General features: G+C 52.1%; 1 protein-coding gene across 4 annotated transcripts in view; it reads right to left on the reverse strand.

Annotated features, from left to right (window-relative positions):
- kiaa1109 (KIAA1109 ortholog) overlaps positions 1-16,226 on the reverse strand; it is a 64,553-nt gene that overhangs the window by 13,530 nt on the left and 34,797 nt on the right. For all 4 annotated transcript variants that reach the window (XR_008946644.1, XR_008946643.1, XM_057011869.1 and 1 more), the window contains exons 51-71: positions 15,573-15,666; positions 14,761-14,811; positions 14,045-14,251; positions 13,461-13,696; positions 13,099-13,343; positions 12,919-13,024; positions 10,612-10,709; positions 10,342-10,530; positions 10,081-10,249; positions 9,782-9,993; positions 8,154-8,237; positions 7,245-7,443; positions 7,057-7,116; positions 6,578-6,804; positions 4,321-4,497; positions 3,246-3,370; positions 3,029-3,152; positions 1,922-2,034; positions 1,627-1,717; positions 1,290-1,349; positions 98-366 (exon numbers count right to left, since the gene is read on the reverse strand). Coding sequence is in view for 2 of the 4 variants with exons in the window: in XM_057011869.1 (XP_056867849.1) it covers positions 98-366; positions 1,290-1,349; positions 1,627-1,717; positions 1,922-2,034; positions 3,029-3,152; positions 3,246-3,370; positions 4,321-4,497; positions 6,578-6,804; positions 7,057-7,116; positions 7,245-7,443; positions 8,154-8,237; positions 9,782-9,993; positions 10,081-10,249; positions 10,342-10,530; positions 10,612-10,709; positions 12,919-13,024; positions 13,099-13,343; positions 13,461-13,696; positions 14,045-14,251; positions 14,761-14,811; positions 15,573-15,666 (3,136 nt within the window). In the remaining 2 variants the exon portion in view is untranslated. The remainder of the gene's footprint in view (positions 1-97; positions 367-1,289; positions 1,350-1,626; positions 1,718-1,921; positions 2,035-3,028; positions 3,153-3,245; positions 3,371-4,320; positions 4,498-6,577; positions 6,805-7,056; positions 7,117-7,244; positions 7,444-8,153; positions 8,238-9,781; positions 9,994-10,080; positions 10,250-10,341; positions 10,531-10,611; positions 10,710-12,918; positions 13,025-13,098; positions 13,344-13,460; positions 13,697-14,044; positions 14,252-14,760; positions 14,812-15,572; positions 15,667-16,226) is intronic.

Consider the following 16,226-nt stretch of genomic DNA (forward strand, 5'->3'; position numbering starts at 1 on the left):
AGGCTTCATCAAGGTGAGAAGGTTTCCTGAACTACTGCTGCAGCTACTGCAGCTAACGCTAACCCTCGCTGGCCAACAGAGCAAAACGCAGACTCACAACGGCCGTCTGTAGCTGGATGGTCGCTGACGTTCAAACTCATCTTCCTTCTCAGAGTCTTCAGAAGAGGAAGAGGACAGGTCGTCACGCCGAAGATCATCGTGCTGGAAGGGAGGTTCAGGTGAGAAGACAGCAGGGGTGACAGGGGCACTGAGAGCTGTTGGCTGGCCCTCAAGAACAGATGGAGTATGAGGATGGTAGTGATGGTGGAGATGGGATGGATCATCAGTGGTGATCGACAACAGGTCCACCTCTGTCTCCTCGGGGAACTTTGGAGCATGACAGAGAAGAAACATTCACACAACTGGACAAATGTCAAGACAGTGTTCTGTTGACAGGAGTGCTGGTGGCCCAAAAGGGTCGGAAGAGAAGGCAGTCGGTCATGCATGAGAGGGAGAATCAAAGAGCCTAGGATGAAAGAGGACAACGCAGCGCCTCGTCACCAAAGAGGAAGCACGCTCTTCTGAAAATGACAGTGTTAAAAGCCCAAGGCTCGTATCCATAGCGACAGGGGTCAGAAACTTCCAACTGTGAACAATATGGAGAGAGCTAAGAGCCGCGCCTGACTGCTGCGGAGCCTCAACGCAGACGGAAGCCTCGCCAGCTGTGCGGGACTGGAATTTACATCCCTTCTTTAAAGTGTCTAAAATAAGGAAAGCTGCTTTTTTTTAGACAAAAACCAGTTTTAAAGACTCACCAGGCTGTTGCAAAACTGTAAAGAATGATCTGAAACAGATGAAAGGGGGTTCTGGTCCGACATACTTGCCTAATTAAACCTGTTTCTACAGTATGAAAAGATTTACAGTCACTCTGGTTTGAATGATTTATGGCTTGAAGACCGCAGATGCTCCTTTAGGGTGGCTGTGCTCAGCATCCAGGCAAAGTCCTTGAGAAGCAGCAAATACAGCGAAGAAAAGCTGCAGTCAAAACAGGAGTTTACAAAGAGCAGCCGAGTTTGGGGCTCTTCTCAGGGTGACCAGGGCCAATTGGGGTTCTAATTATGCAGCCTCAGAACAGAAGGAGCTTGGTGCACGTGCACGAGAGCTCCTGCAGAATGGTGCACGCGTGTGCTTGGACATGCTCTCCTGTTTTGACTCTGCAGGATCATCAGTGTTGCCAGTGTTGATCAAACCAGAGAAGAGAAGAGAGAAGAGGTGTGGCTCATGTTTCTCTGAGTCTCAGAACCAAATACCTTGAAGACCTCTCCCGGACCGACAGCTGTGACAGCACTTCCCAGGCCCTGATTACTGATCTTCAATTGGACAAATGGATCATTAAACATAAGGCTGCCTTAAATTGAATAAAAAGATCTTGTGCTCCATTCCAGGGTGGCACGGCCTCACGTTGCTAATTCATGTGATCATTTTTGTGCCACAGACAGAACAAACACTAACTAACACCTGGAAATGGAAGGTGCAGAAAACACAAATACTTTCACTGTTATCACTTAAAACGCTGATTTATCTAGAAAAAACTCTAGCAAATGAAAAGCAGTAGCATATGAGAGCAGAAGGAGGTCTTTATTCTACCGTGTCTTGGATGTTAAAGGTGACCCGAGGTCCAGGCGAGGCCGCATCGATGCGTACGTCTGGAAAATCCTCGACATCTCCGATCCTGGAACTGGGAGCACAGTAAGATTCCGTGAGAAAAAGTTTCAGTTACCACAAAAAAAGACATTTCATTGGCTTTCATTGTAGCTGCTGAACATAATGCAGCTTAGCTTATTCCAACAGTAAATACGTCACAAAGGGCTCCTAACAGTGTGGTTTCCAGAATCATGTCAGCAGGAAGCGGGATGTTTGGGAAGCGTGTGTCATGCCGTACCTCTGTCTGTCCACCCTCTTCAGAGGAGGTCGTCCGGCTGCTGCCGAGATGCTCTTGGAACGGCTGTAGCTTGGTTTGTAGCCGAGGCCCCACTTATCTTTCAGAGAGGCAGCCTGGATCAATACATAATCAATACATAATCAATGTCTTTGCATGACAACATATCAAACACATATATAAACAAGGACAGAAGCACTGGGAGAACTCGGCTTTACCATCAAAGCTCCTGGTCTTAGGGTTAGGGTTAGAACATCAGCTGTTAAACAGGCTCTTCAAGTGGCTCATTTGAACGATTTTAACCACATTTGCTGAAAAGGACGTTAAAATCCATTCAAAAGCTATTTGGCTGTCAAACGGACAGACAAACGCCGGCTGTCACGTGAATATTAGGAGGTAACGAGGGAATATTCGATATAAATATGCTGCTGGACCATCCTCCCCAATAAAAGCTGTTTCTGGTGTTGGCTGACTTGGTTTCACTTGTCAAACCTTAATAGCTCACAGGAATATCCTTATCGCCTCCATACCTGCCTCCTCTACATCAGCCAGTTCCTGTGGAACGTTTGGGTCCTGATCGATCAGATCGGTGGCTCCTAACTGAGCCCCCGTGGAGGTGAAAAAGAGTTCTGAATAAAGGACACACGAGTAAACTCTTCAACCCCTCCGGCACCAACCAAAGTGTTTATGGTGTCCACGTTCTTCCCACTGAGTCCTCTAAAGTCCTTATGTTTGATGGAACGCAACATCTGCTGCTCAGTTTTACCGAATGCTGTCCAGCATGTCTGGCTCCTGAGCCCAGAACCTGGTAAAGACCCAGGTTCTGCTGGTCAACAACGATTCCAGTTGTTGTTCCAACTCTCTGCAAGCTTCCTTATCTTCCACAATCCATGTGGGCTTTAGCAGTATCCAGCTGCAGGTGCTTGAAATGAACCTAGAGGTCCAACTAGAAAGGTTGGACCTGCAGCCACAGCTCCAAACTCCCACAACCTTTCAAGAATCCCCCAGAATTGGGGACAGTTGTCAGGAGGTCAAACACAAGGCAGATCAATTCCTGGTTCCTTCTCAGGGCTGCTACTATGGAAAAGCTTCGATAAAAGGAGCACTGACTCTCATGCTGGAGCGCCGCAGTTTCTTCCGGACGTCCCTCCTGATGTCGTTGACGGCCACAGATTCCAGCTGCTGATAGCGCTGAATCTCCTGGTTGATGGTGCCTTCGCTGGCTCCCAGTTTCCTTTGGGTCCAGAAATGGTTTGATGAAGACACAGTTCTACAGAGAAGACTTTCCCCACAACCGTTATCATCCAGAACCAGGCCAGAAGCTTACTTGAGGTCATCAATGACTTTGGCCTGTTCATTCAGCTCTCTGATGTCCACCACCCTCTTGCTCAGCTTTCTCCCACGAGCATCCATCACTTGGTTCCCCGCCTGGCGTCTGGGGTCCAGGGCCTCCTGTTCAGTGGAAGCAATCAAACATCAAACTGAAGAAATAAGAGAACAAAAGTGCTGATTAAAACCACAAATGATTGTTAATGAGAAGCTGTTAATGAAAAGAGTTGTGATTAGGGTTAGCAAGGAAGAGAGGATTGGCTCAGGATAGAGAGCGAACCACAGGCCAGATCACCAGACGTCACCAATCCCAGGCCGCCGCCCCATCACCACCGCCGCCGCCGCCCCATCACCACAACCGCCGCCGCCCCATCACCACAACCGCCGCCCCATCACACATCACCACCGCCGCCACATCACCACAACCGCCGCCCCATCACCACAACCGCCGCCGCCCCATCACCACAACCGCCGCCGCCCCATCACCACAACCGCCGCCCCATCACCACCGCCGCCGCCCCATCACCACAACCGCTGCCACCCCACCACCACCGCCGCCGCCACATCACCACCGCCGCGCCCCACCACCACCGCCCCACCATCACCCCATCACCACCGCCGCCGCCCCACCATCACCGCCGCCGCCCCACTATCACCACCGCCCCACCATCACCCCATCACCACCGCCGCCACATCACCACCGCCGCCGCCCCACCATCACCGCCGCCGCCCCACTATCACCACCGCCACATCACCACCGCCGCCGCCCCATCACCACCGCCCCACCATCACCCCATCACCACCGCCGCCCCATCACCGCCGCCACCGCCCCATCACCGCCGCCGCCACCGTATTATAAAGGACGGAGATTCCTGCTTCAGCCACTGCTGGAGTTTAATGAGGGCGGCAGGGAAATGCTGAGCAACACTTTATGGGACTATTTCACTTTCTTGGCCCAGCATAAAAAGCGTTGCTCAGCATGTTCAGCTCTGCCTCCTTCACCTGAGAGCTGCTGATCTGATCAATGAACAAGACGGAAAACCACTTTTGTATCCCTGTGGGTGGCTACATACACAAGCCCAGGAGAGGGGTCTCTGGGCTCTGGCGCTGCCTGCTGGGAGGCCAGGGGGTGCACCCTGAGAGGAGTCCGCCGGGACAGACACACTCTGGGGCCTGGGGCTCAGGCCCAGGATGTGCTGGACCAGACGCTTCTTTAGGGTCAGCCGAGGGCTGAACTTGGTCTCTGGACTCTGGAAACAATGGCAGGGACACAAGGATGAATGCTGCAGGACCAGACTGTAGCGCTCCGGCCCGCTGCCGAAAACCGGAGAACTCTGATCCCAGCGGATCAGCTCCGTTGTAAACACGAGCTTCCACCAGCTCCGATAATGTACCAAAATCAGGCCTTTTTTCTTTGGGCCGGAGCCTGTGAGGGGCCTGTACCGGGCCTCAGCCAGGCCGCCGTACTGGGCCTCAGCCGGCCTCAGCCGGGCCGCCGTACCGGGCCTCAGCCAGGCCGCCGTACTGGGCCTCAGCCGGGCCTCAGCCAGGCCGCCGTACCGGGCCTCAGCCGGGCCTCAGCCAGGCCTCAGCCAGGCCGCCGTACCGGGCCGGGCCTCAGCCTCTCTTGTCCAGCTGGTACCGAACGCTGCTGCTGGGCGTTGGACAAACACCTCCAGACACGAGCGCATCACACCAGCCCTCCACTTTACTTCAGAATTCATTCAGACTTTTAGATTTATTGTTATATATTAATGAATAAAGCCATTAATGGCCCGTCTTTGTTCTTTTATTGATATTTTCTTGTAAGATTCCTTTTAACGCTTTTTTCCACTTTAATTTTATAGTTGTTATAGTGACCCCGGCCTGGCTCACCTCTACTCACCTTGCTTTTGTAAAGAGCTATATAGATCAAATCGGAGTGATTTAGAAAGACTCCACCCTTGCTCCAGCCCAGCTCACGCTAGAGCGCCGCGGTGCACGTCTGCTCCAGCCCAGCTCACGCTAGAGCGCCGTGGTGCACGTCTGCTCCAGCCCAGCTCAGGCTAGAGCGCCGCGGTGCACGTCTGCTCCAGCCCAGCTCAGGCTAGAGCGCCACGGTGCACGTCTGCTCCAGCCCAGCTCACGCTAGAGCGCCGTGGTGCACGTCTGCTCCAGCCCAGCTCAGGCTAGAGCGCCATGGTGCACGTCTGCTCCAGCCCAGCTCAGGCTAGAGCGCCGCGGTGCACGTCTGCTCCAGCCCAGCTCACGCTAGAGCGCCGTGGTGCACGTCTGCTCCAGCCCAGCTCACGCTAGAGCGCCACGGTGCACGTCTGCTCCAGCCCAGCTCAGGCTAGAGCGCCACGGTGCACGTCTGCTCCAGCCAAGCTCAGGCTAGAGCGCCGCGGTGCACGTCTGCTCCAGCCCAGCTCAGGCTAGAGCGCCACGGTGCACGTCTGCTCCAGCCAAGCTCAGGCTAGAGCGCCACGGTGCACGTCTGCTCCAGCCCAGCTCACGCTAGAGCGCCACGGTGCACGTCTGCTCCAGCCCAGCTCACGCTAGAGCGCCGTGGTGCACGTCTGCTCCAGCCCAGCTCACGCTAGAGCGCCGTGGTGCACGTCTGCTCCGGCCCAGCTCAGGCTAGAGCGCCGTGGTGCACGTCTGCTCCGGCCCAGCTCACGCTAGAGCGCCGTGGTGCACGTCTGCTCCGGCCCAGCTCACGCTAGAGCGCCGTGGTGCACGTCTGCTCCAGCCCAGCTCAGGCTAGAGCGCCACGGTGCACGTCTGCTCCAGCCCAGCTCACGCTAGAGCGCCGCGGTGCACGTCTGCTCCAGCCCAGCTCACGCTAGAGCGCCGCGGTGCACGTCTGCTCCAGCCCAGCTCACGCTAGAGCGCCACGGTGCACGTCTGCTCCAGCCCAGCTCACGCTAGAGCGCCGTGGTGCACGTCTGCTCCAGCCCAGCTCACGCTAGAGCGCCGTGGTGCACGTCTGCTCCAGCCCAGCTCACGCTAGAGCGCCGTGGTGCACGTCTGCTCCAGCCCAGCTCACGCTAGAGCGCCGTGGTGCACGTCTGCTCCAGCCCAGCTCAGGCTAGAGCGCCGTGGTGCACGTCTGCTCCAGCCCAGCTCACGCTAGAAACACTGAAAGCTTTATGCTGTCCCACATCCTCCTGCTGCTGCATGTGCATCATAAAGACCATCATCTCCATCATCTCACTGAGCAACATGGAAGATGATTCCCAAAATGCTGACTCGGCATGAATATGACCAATGAAATCTTGTGAAAAAGCTCATAGTGATATAGATTTAAAGGTGTTGTGAAACTAGAAAGAGAAGTTGAAGGTGACTGACCATATGGACGGTGGGTGACATGGTGTCGGGTTCGTCCTCATCCGAGAGGTCGGCCATGTTGACGGAGTTCAGGTCCGCGATGTCGTCGATGTCCTCCTCGCCCGTCAGCGAGGTCAGCGTGGTGCCCAGTGCATTGAGTCTCTTCCCGATGTTGGGATCCATATGGACGTCGATTCCACACATTTTCCAGAGCACATTGAGAGTCCAGGTACCGGCACTACTGCTCTCTGGGTTTGGTTTGGAGCAGGAACCCAGTAGGGAGAAGACAAAAGGGTTAGGGTCAGGGTCAGGGTTAGGGTCAGGGTTAGGGTCAGGGTCAGGGTCAGGGTTAGGGTTAGGGTCAGGGTCAGGGTCAGGGTTAGGGTCAGGGTCAGGGTCAGGGTCAGGAGTTAGGGTCAGGGTCAGGGTCAGGGTCAGGGTAGGGTCAGGGTTAGGGTCAGGGTCAGGTCATGGATGAAGGGTTACTCAAAAGAACCTGCCTGCAGAAGGTTGCCCAGTCGTCCGTGAACAGACTTCATATGTCCCATCAGGGACAACACCTGGACAGGTAACAAGGACAGCTGATCAATCATTCAGAACCACCAAGAGCTTCAGGGCTACAAATGCTCCCACAACGCTTTTCTATTCCTGAATCAGTGAGGCAGCGATCCAAAGTACAGGCACTCACAAGCGTTCATGACTAGATCCCCTCGGACTTCAGGTTTCCAGTCATCCCACGACGTTTCAAAACCTTCGGCGAAGCGAATGCAGAAGTTCTTGAAGTGGCCTTTGCTCACCAGAGATTCAGAGGAGCAGGCGGTGATCAGCGTGCTCTCGATGGTCAGGACCAGCGCGGAGCCAGTGTCAAAGTCGATGCTGTGGTTGGCCTGTGAGAGGTCAGAGGTGAAGGACATGAGAAGATACACATGCCCGTTTCCTTTGCTCCCGCCACTCTGCATGTTACACCGTCCACTATTTCCAACTAGGGCTGTGATTGGAGGGACACAATATCATCGTTGATGGTCAACATACAGTACCAGGGATCCACTGGATCATGTAATCTTATGCACATGCCTCTCAACAGGTTTACCACAGCCCTAATTGCAACATTACGTGAGTGTTAGCATGATTTGTTAGGTCATTACTGATTGAGGAGTCCAAAAATGCCCATAATCACCTGAATTACTGCGTGAATTCAGAAGTGGTGTGAAAGGTTCCATGTAGCCAGAAGCAAGAGGGTGGAGCTCCTGTTCAGCTAGTTACTTAGATGGAAATGATCGTTTTAGAGCAGAAACTCAGGGCATATCTGCCAGACTCTGATAATCACCTACTCAGTGCCATCATTTTAGCACAAGGGTTAGGGTTAGGGTTCTAACACAAATATTCATTCTTTTGGCATAACCAGCACAAAGACATCACACCCAAAGCCCAGAAAGGAGCGTCCCATTAGCCTCGCAGGTGCTGGTGATTCCAGCGTTATATAATAATCGGACTGTTCCAATCAAGAGTGGCGCTGCATCCATGTCAGCAGCTGTGGATCAGCGCACAGTCCCACCACAAACATCACAAATGAAGCAAGAATGAATTGGCGGGTTACTTTTGCAGCACGTCTGTCCTGCTTTACTGCTGTTGTGGCCCCGGCCTCAGCGCCGCCTCCCTCTGGACCCGCCACGTGTCCTTTCTAAGAAACATGTGTGACACAGTAGCAGCAGGCAGATCTCCTCTCAATGAGAAGATGGCTTGTTCAGTTTACACCAAGGGAAAATACCATGATGCAAATGTGCGCTCTCCTGAACGACAGCGTAGAAAACAGCGCCTTCACGTGCACGGCTTAAACCAGCCATGCTCAGAATCGGACTTTGGCATCTCATCGGAATTGCTTCCTTGTCCCAGTTTAAATGCAGACGGCAGAACCACCACCGCCGGCCCCTCTCAACACGGAGCTGCACTCCGATTCCACCCCCCCACTCTAAGGGTTAGGGTGAGGGTCAGACAGACCCAGCCGCTTCACACTCGGCTCCAGTACGTGCTGAAGGTCCCGGCCCGAAGGAGCAGTAAGATAACGGACTCCCTCCGGCCCGGCTCTACCGGGAGATTCTGGTCATGAAAATAACAAACGGAACCAGTGACAAAAGGCAGCCAGAGGCAACGGGCTGTGGGAGCAGGTGGCACGTACCCTGACCCTAACCCCAGTAATGGACCAAGCTCCTGCTCCCAGAGAGACGGTACCGCCCTTAGCAGGTCAAAGGCCTTCATGTCTGCACATGTGGACGGGTGGGCAAAGCCCCCACAAACCCTCAAGCACCCTGGGGAGGGAACGGAGCAGCACGCGTTAGGGTGAGGTTAATCTGGCCCTTCCCAGGAGCGCCGTTAGGTGAGGAACAACCGCAGTCAGGAAGCAGAGCAGCATTTCCAACAACAGGAAGCTGGAGAATCGGACCGCTGTGTTCACCTCCCTCATGTTCGCTTTGCCTGCTCTGCAGGTGAGATGCTAACCCGCAGGTGAGATGCTAACCCGCAGGTGAGATGCTAACCCGCAGGTGAGATGCTAACCCGCAGGTGAGATGCTAACCCACAGGTGAGATGCTAACCACAGGTGAGATGCTAACCCGCAGGTGAGATGCTAACCCACAGGTGAGATGCTAACCCACAGGTGAGATGCTAACCCGCAGGTGAGATGCTAACCCGCAGGTGAGATGCCAACCCGCAGGTGAGATGCTAACCGCAGGTGAGATGCCAACCCGCAGGTGAGATGCTAACCCGCAGGTGAGATGCCAACCCGCAGGTGAGATGCTAACCCGCAGGTGAGATGCTAATCCACAGGTGAGATGCTAATCCACAGGTGAGATGCCAACCCGCAGGTGAGATGCCAACCCGCAGGTGAGATGCCAACCGCAGGTGAGATGCTAACCGCAGGTGAGATGCTAACCACAGGTGAGATGCCAATCCACAGGTGAGATGCCAACCGCAGGTGAGATGCAACCCGCAGGTGAGATGCTAACCACAGGTGAGATGCTAACCCACAGGTGAGATGCCAACCGCAGGTGAGATGCTAATCCACAGGTGAGATGCTAATCCACAGGTGAGATGCTAACCCTAATACCCTAATTAAATGAATCCATTCATCAACGGCATGACTATTTTATACCTTAAAACAAAAATCTATGACAATGTCGGGGATTTTCAAAGCTATCTAGCTACATTAGGTTGAACACAGCAGGTCACCTGAGTGCTGCTGGTGATGGGGAGGCAGATGCCCAGGTCGTTGACGGTCAGCTGCAGGAAGAGCGTGCTGAAGGCCTGCGCCGAGGTCTGCTGGATGCCCGGCAGCTTGTCCACCACCTCTTTAGTGGCCATGTGGATGTCCTTGTTGAGGGCCAAGCGCTGTTCGTTCCAGTTGTCATAAGCAGCCTTATAATTCAGCCAGAACAGCACCGCTGGGGGGGGACGGGGGGGAGAAATAACCAGTGTTGTCAGAGGTCTGCAGGACATGAAGGTTGTGAGAACAGAAAATCCAAAGGAACCTCTGTCAAAAGCCACTGGCTGGGCGAAGACGATGGGCCTGTTGAGTGTGATCAGAACCGCCTCCTTGTCGGAGGACCCACTGATCTCCTCTTGGAGAGCGTTGCGCAGCCCGATCCTCGTTCGGAAATATGCCACCTGGTGAAAGTCTGAGCCAGCTTCTTCGTACACCTGTAACAAAGCAGAAGTTGCTCCAATAAGGATCTTTTGAATCAGGCAAGATAAACCTTAAGCCCCTCCTCCTATCTTCAGAGATACTGTGCCTGGTGTTTGACGATCTGCCCCAGAGCGAGGTTGAGATCCACTTGACATTTGCCGAAGAGCTTGAGGTAGCTGCTGCTGCCACCAGGCTGAGTCTTGCACTGGATCCTGTTGGAGAGCTCCAGCTCAATCAGGCCCGTCTCGAAGCGTACGGCCCGCATCGATGGGGTGGTGGCCGTCATCTGGACGCCCTGAGGATAAACACCACCTTCAGAAAAGCCTCACGCTTTCATAGATTTGTTTTCTAACCCAAAGATGTGGTCATGTGATACCTTGAACATGAGGCTGAGAGAATAAAGCAGGATCTTGGGCTTGTCTGCATCCGTGGAGGTGTCGTGCTCGTTCCACAGTGGGATGGGCTGTTCCCCTCCTGCAGCCCAAGAGCGAGTGAACAGGTGAACAGGTGAACAGGTGAACAGGTATATGTGTGCAACGTGGGGATCCTGTTTCTCCAGCATGTGAACGTATTGACATGGATGCAGCGCCTTTACATCACAATCACAGCTCAGAATGTCCGACAGCTGTCGTGTCCCAAGGTTAGGGTCAGGGTCAGGGTCAGGGTTAGGGTCAGGGTTAGGGTCAGGGTCAGGGTCAGGGTTAGGGTCAGGGTTAGGGTTAGGGTCAGGGTTAGGGTTAGGGTTAGGGTTAGGGTCAGGGTCAGGGTTAGGGTCAGGGTTAGAGTTAGGGTTAGGGTCAGGGTCAGGGTTAGGGTTAACCCTATCCCAAGGACTGATCCATAGCAGATCCTGACTTTTGACCTCTGAGGATCTGAGCTTTAGAGATCTTATCTTCTTCAGCCATCCTGGCACCATCTCAACATCTGTGTCCTGTCCTGTGCTCGTGATTTGGTGTCTTGTTACCCCCCCAAGGGGAATTGCTGTGAGGGGGGGGGTTACTTGACCATATATAAGGGGCTACCGAACAAAGCACTTCGGAGATCTTCACCATCAGGACCACGAAACCTCCCTCAGACAATCTGCAGTGTCCGATTGATGCCCAACTCTTCTCTCCAATGAACATCTCTCATAACCGAGTGGGGGTCTCCGAAGATTCCGATTTCATCGGCACATCTCAACTATCACCAGAAGAATTTACCACACAGCTTAAGCTGAATCTAACCCTAGAGATGAAAGATTTTTTCTCTTCCTGTGAACTGAGCAGCTATATGTTCAATGACTAAATAGAATATGGAACTTCCTGCCATATACATACACCAAACACCTGTAGATTCATATTTAGGGTTAGGGCTAACCTTAACCCTAACCCTAACCCTAACCCTAACCCTAACAGTAGTTACTGGGGATGGGGCTCAAAGGCGAGCACCTGGTGGCCGGGCTTAGCCCCAAATGGCAACGTGGGTCCGCCTTCCAGTAGCCTCACCACCAGCAGGAAGTGCTTTGGGCGGCAGTCGTGACCGGGGGTCTGCCAGTCCCTCAGGCTATAGGGACATGGAATGCCACCTCACTGGGGGAAGGGATCACCTCGGAGAGGGGCCGGACCCGCCGCTACTCTGGGGTTGCCCAGTGGGGGCAGCGGCGGGTCCGGTCTCTTGCTTTGGTTGGCATCTACGGGCCGAACTGCAGCTTCTTGGAGTCCCTAACCCTAACCCTGACTAACCCTAACCCTAACTAACCCTAACCCTAACTAACCTTAACCCTGACTAACCGTAACCCTGACTAACCCTAACCCTGACTAACCCTAACCCTAACTAACCTTAACCCTGACTAAACGTAACCCTGACTAACCCTAACCCTGACTAACCCTAACTAACCTTAACCCTGACTAACCGTAACCCTGACTAACCCTAACCCTGACTAACCCTAACCCTAACTAACCTTAACCCTGACTAACCCCAACCATAACCCTAACTAACCCTAACTAACCCCAACATTAACCCTAACTAACCCTAACCCCAACCCTAACTAACCTTAACCCTGACTAACCTTAACCCTAACTAACCCTAACCCCAACCATAACCCTAACTAACCGTAACGCTGACTAACCTTAACCCTAACTAACCCTAACCCCAACCTTAACCCTGACTAAGCCCAACCCTAACCCTAACTAACCCTAACCCCAACCCTAACTAACCTTAACCCTGACTAACCTTAACCCTAACTAACCCTAACCCCAACCATAACCCTAACTAACCTTAACCCTGACTAACCCTAACCCTATTCTGACCTATGGTCATGAACTTTGGGTAGTGACTGAAAGGACAAGATTCAAGTGGCCAAACTTGGTTCCCCCTGCGGGCGTCCCTCCCAGAGAGGGTGAGAAGCTCCGCCCCCTCCGTCAGGAGGAGCTCGGAGCGCCGCTGCTCCTGCTCCTGCTATGTCTCGCAGGGAGGAGGCCCCGAGGCAGACGCCAGGACATGAGGGACTCTGTCTCTGGACTGGCCTGGGAGCACTCCCTGAGGAGCTGGAGGAAGTCTGGGGAGAGCAAAGTCTGGCCCTCTCTGTTCAGGCTGCTGACCACGCCACCCGCGCACGGATAAACCGGAAGGAGAAGACAAATGTAATAGCATTTCAGATGATGTGTCCCAACGTACTAACGCCCAGCACGAGCCAGCATATTACCTGAGACCTTCTGAATGACCTCATTGACCTCCTTCATGAAGACCTTCTGTAGGAAGACCAGGTGGTTGAGCAGGTCTGTGGTCAGGTTGTGCTCAAATGAACCAATCTACACATCAGAAGGATCACGTTAAATACGGCCAGTTTCTCGACTGATTCTGCTCTTGAAGGTGCAGCGCGTACCTCAGCAACACAGCGCAGATAGTTGCCTTGGAGGTAGTTTCCTGGTTTAGCTAGACAATCCTCAGGAGCCCAGCCCTGGTCTGAGTGGTTCTCGTGATCCTCCATGATGTATTCTCCCGACATGGTGACAGGAGGCAGCGTGAGGCTGGCTGATGGAGGCATGGTGGACATGTCCACGGGGGACACCTTTGACTGAAAGCAAAGCTTGTGGTTCGGCAACTCAAAAGTGAAACTGGTTTGTGCCCCTAAACACAGGAGGAGGAGGAGAACATGCACTGAGTTCTTCTGTTTCTTTGACATTTTGATGAACCATGATGAACAGAAAATGCTGGAAGCCTGCAGCAGCCTGCTCTCACACCCACCTGTCATGCCGTGGCTCTTCATGCGGCCCATTTTGTACTCAGCCTTGAGTGAGGGCAGCAGGGCGGCCCCAATGGTGATGCCATCCATCACAGCGCTGAACTTGAGGACAATAGGCTTCTTCTCTAAGCCTTCGGGGAGCTGAGGGAACTCATTGGCTTCTATGGGAGTCTGATTGATGCTGGGCGCTTTGTCGGGGGGCTGTGGGGTTGGGGTGTCCTCTCTGTTCGGGGCTTGGCTGCAGGGAAAATAACAAACTAACGTTCAGGAGCAGAATTATCCACTGCCACGTGTGAATGTGTGTGGACCTGTGCTCAGCAGATGTTGTGTTCAAGAAAGATAACCACAACCCTAACCCTAACCCTTTCATATGCTCAGCACACCTATGCTCTACGCTTACATTAATATAATTCCCTAACCCTAACCCCAAGATTTCCATGAAACAGACAATTTTGGGCAGTTAACTGACAAAACTGAGGATGTTCTGAAATATCCCGCAAGCACGTGATAGATCAATTAAAAGGAGAACATTACGGATCCGAGTCTTTTTTATGTGGTTGGAAGTAGAAAGACGGAGCAGACGCACGTGGTGGACGGTTGGCGGATGAGATCAGAGATTTGTTTGGAGAGCTGGTGGGAGCTTCGGACCATCATGCTGTGTAAGGTGGCCGGATGCTGCGGGATGTTGATCACGATGGCTCCCACTTTGAAGACTGCTGCATTGTTGGTCTTCAGCCCACGCTGGGCGCTGTACAAGGCCTGTGACTTGGCAATGTTGCACTTTACCACCGTCCTGAAACACAGGCAACACAATGAGCCTTCAAGCAGGAAGGTGAGCTTCATTCTATATTCCTGGAGTGATGAGGGCATTTGAATGGGTGTCACACAGGAGGGCACCATGCAAACTCACTTTCAGGGGTACAGGTGAGCACTCAGAACAGTGAAACCATGAAGGAATTGGAATGGTTTTGCACAACTGATGAATTAAAGGCCATTTATGAAAGCAAGACAAACATCTGTGGTTGTGCCTGTTCTATTTTTTAGAATATATCTCATTTCTGTCCTATTTTGTGCATTCCTATTTCACTAAAGAGTGCAGCATGTTCTGTCTGCGCTAGACTGTGGTCGTTGAGAGAATCATGTATCTGGGCTTTGGGACACGGAAACGGAGCTTCACACACACATCAGAGTCCAAAACGTTGAGTGAAAGAATAAATTGGTGACAGGCCACTGAGATGAATGGGGGGGGGGGGGGGGGGTCGTCAGGGCGGTTTGGATTTAGTGACATGTGAGCCCACATACAGAAACTCTTGTTTAGCTGTGCTGGTGGGAGAAGTTGGAAAATCCTCCAGCCTACGTGAGGAGTTGGAAAAGCAAAACAGGAAAAGTGAGAAAAGAACAGAAGAAATTCTGAAACAGTTGAGACACATTTCCACAAAACAAAGAACTACAGCAAAACTGCTGATGTGGCAGAGAACTGGTTTAAACAAGTTGCTAATAACCTAAATCAGGGCTCTTTATCTGCATAGAAATACACAGAAGTCCTGCAAGTCCTGAGACAGCATGAAAATGGGATCAAGTCTCTCTTACTTCCACAGTGCTCGTATCTCTCCAATAGAATGAGACGTTTAGGGTTAGAAAGAGAAGTTTTGGATAACCTCTGAACTCAATCCAAGCAGCCTAGCTGAGCGTAGCATCAGCCGGTTAGGGTTAGGGTTAACCTAGGGTTAACCCTAACCCTAACCCTAAGGCATGAGGGAAAGGCTGGAACGCCAGTAGGATGCTAACGTTGAAAGGAAATGGCTGCAGTCAAAGCAGTAAAGGCTGCTGGTCAAATGACAAGAAGCCTGATTTTGGCTCTCCTGCTCAGAAATAGAGACGCACATGAACGCAGGCAGAGGGAGGAATCCTGCTTTTCATTTAGATATGAACTGGTGAATATCTCACTAAAAGGGTTGGAACTTTGCTCAGTTTATGACAACTTTTATAGATCAGGCCAAAGAGGAAAATACTGAACAATAACCACTTCTTCGATGGTTGAAGAACATTTGATGCAAAGCAACATTATATTTCAGCATTTCCTAATTAGCAAGTCAAAAGGAATTTGGACATACTGGATGTCAGGTGTGATGCCTTCCAAAAGAACAATGTTTACTCCACCGATGTGAGCCGACGCACACGTTTCAGTCATTTTCTGGTGTAAGATGTCTGCAAACATACCGGAGAGAGGTTGACACGACCAAAGCATCCAACCATTCAATTCTAAAAGCTTGATGTGGTGAACACCACCAGTTAACACACGTTCTTTCATCTCAGCATTCTGATATTTGAAATGATTATTCACAAATGTCGCTACTTTACTGTCGCATCGTGCACTAACCCTAACCCTCTAAACCCTAACCCTCTAAACCCTAACCCTCTAAACCCTAACCCTCTAAACCCTCTAAACCAGGCATGGGCAAACTAAGGCCCGGGGGCCACACGCGGCCCGTTAAACGTTTTAATCCGGCCCGCCAAACTTGAAAAATTAAATGAATAAACCTTGTTAATGTTAAATTTTCACTGCAATTCTGGTGTTTTCCCACTAGAAAAAAAGACAGTCAGGAGGAGAATGATGGTGATATCCTGAAGGATAACAGAACTTTCAGTGCTTTAAAATAGAATTTTTTTTTAAAAAGGCACATTTTATTCAAGACTCATTCCAAAGTCAGATATTTTGTTGTAATGCTTCTCTTCATTTTCATTTGAAATTAAAGCACATGTTTTCT

The sequence above is a fragment of the Takifugu flavidus genome, chromosome 16, assembly GCF_003711565.1.
Source record: "Takifugu flavidus isolate HTHZ2018 chromosome 16, ASM371156v2, whole genome shotgun sequence".
Classification (NCBI taxonomy): Eukaryota; Metazoa; Chordata; class Actinopteri; order Tetraodontiformes; family Tetraodontidae; genus Takifugu; species Takifugu flavidus.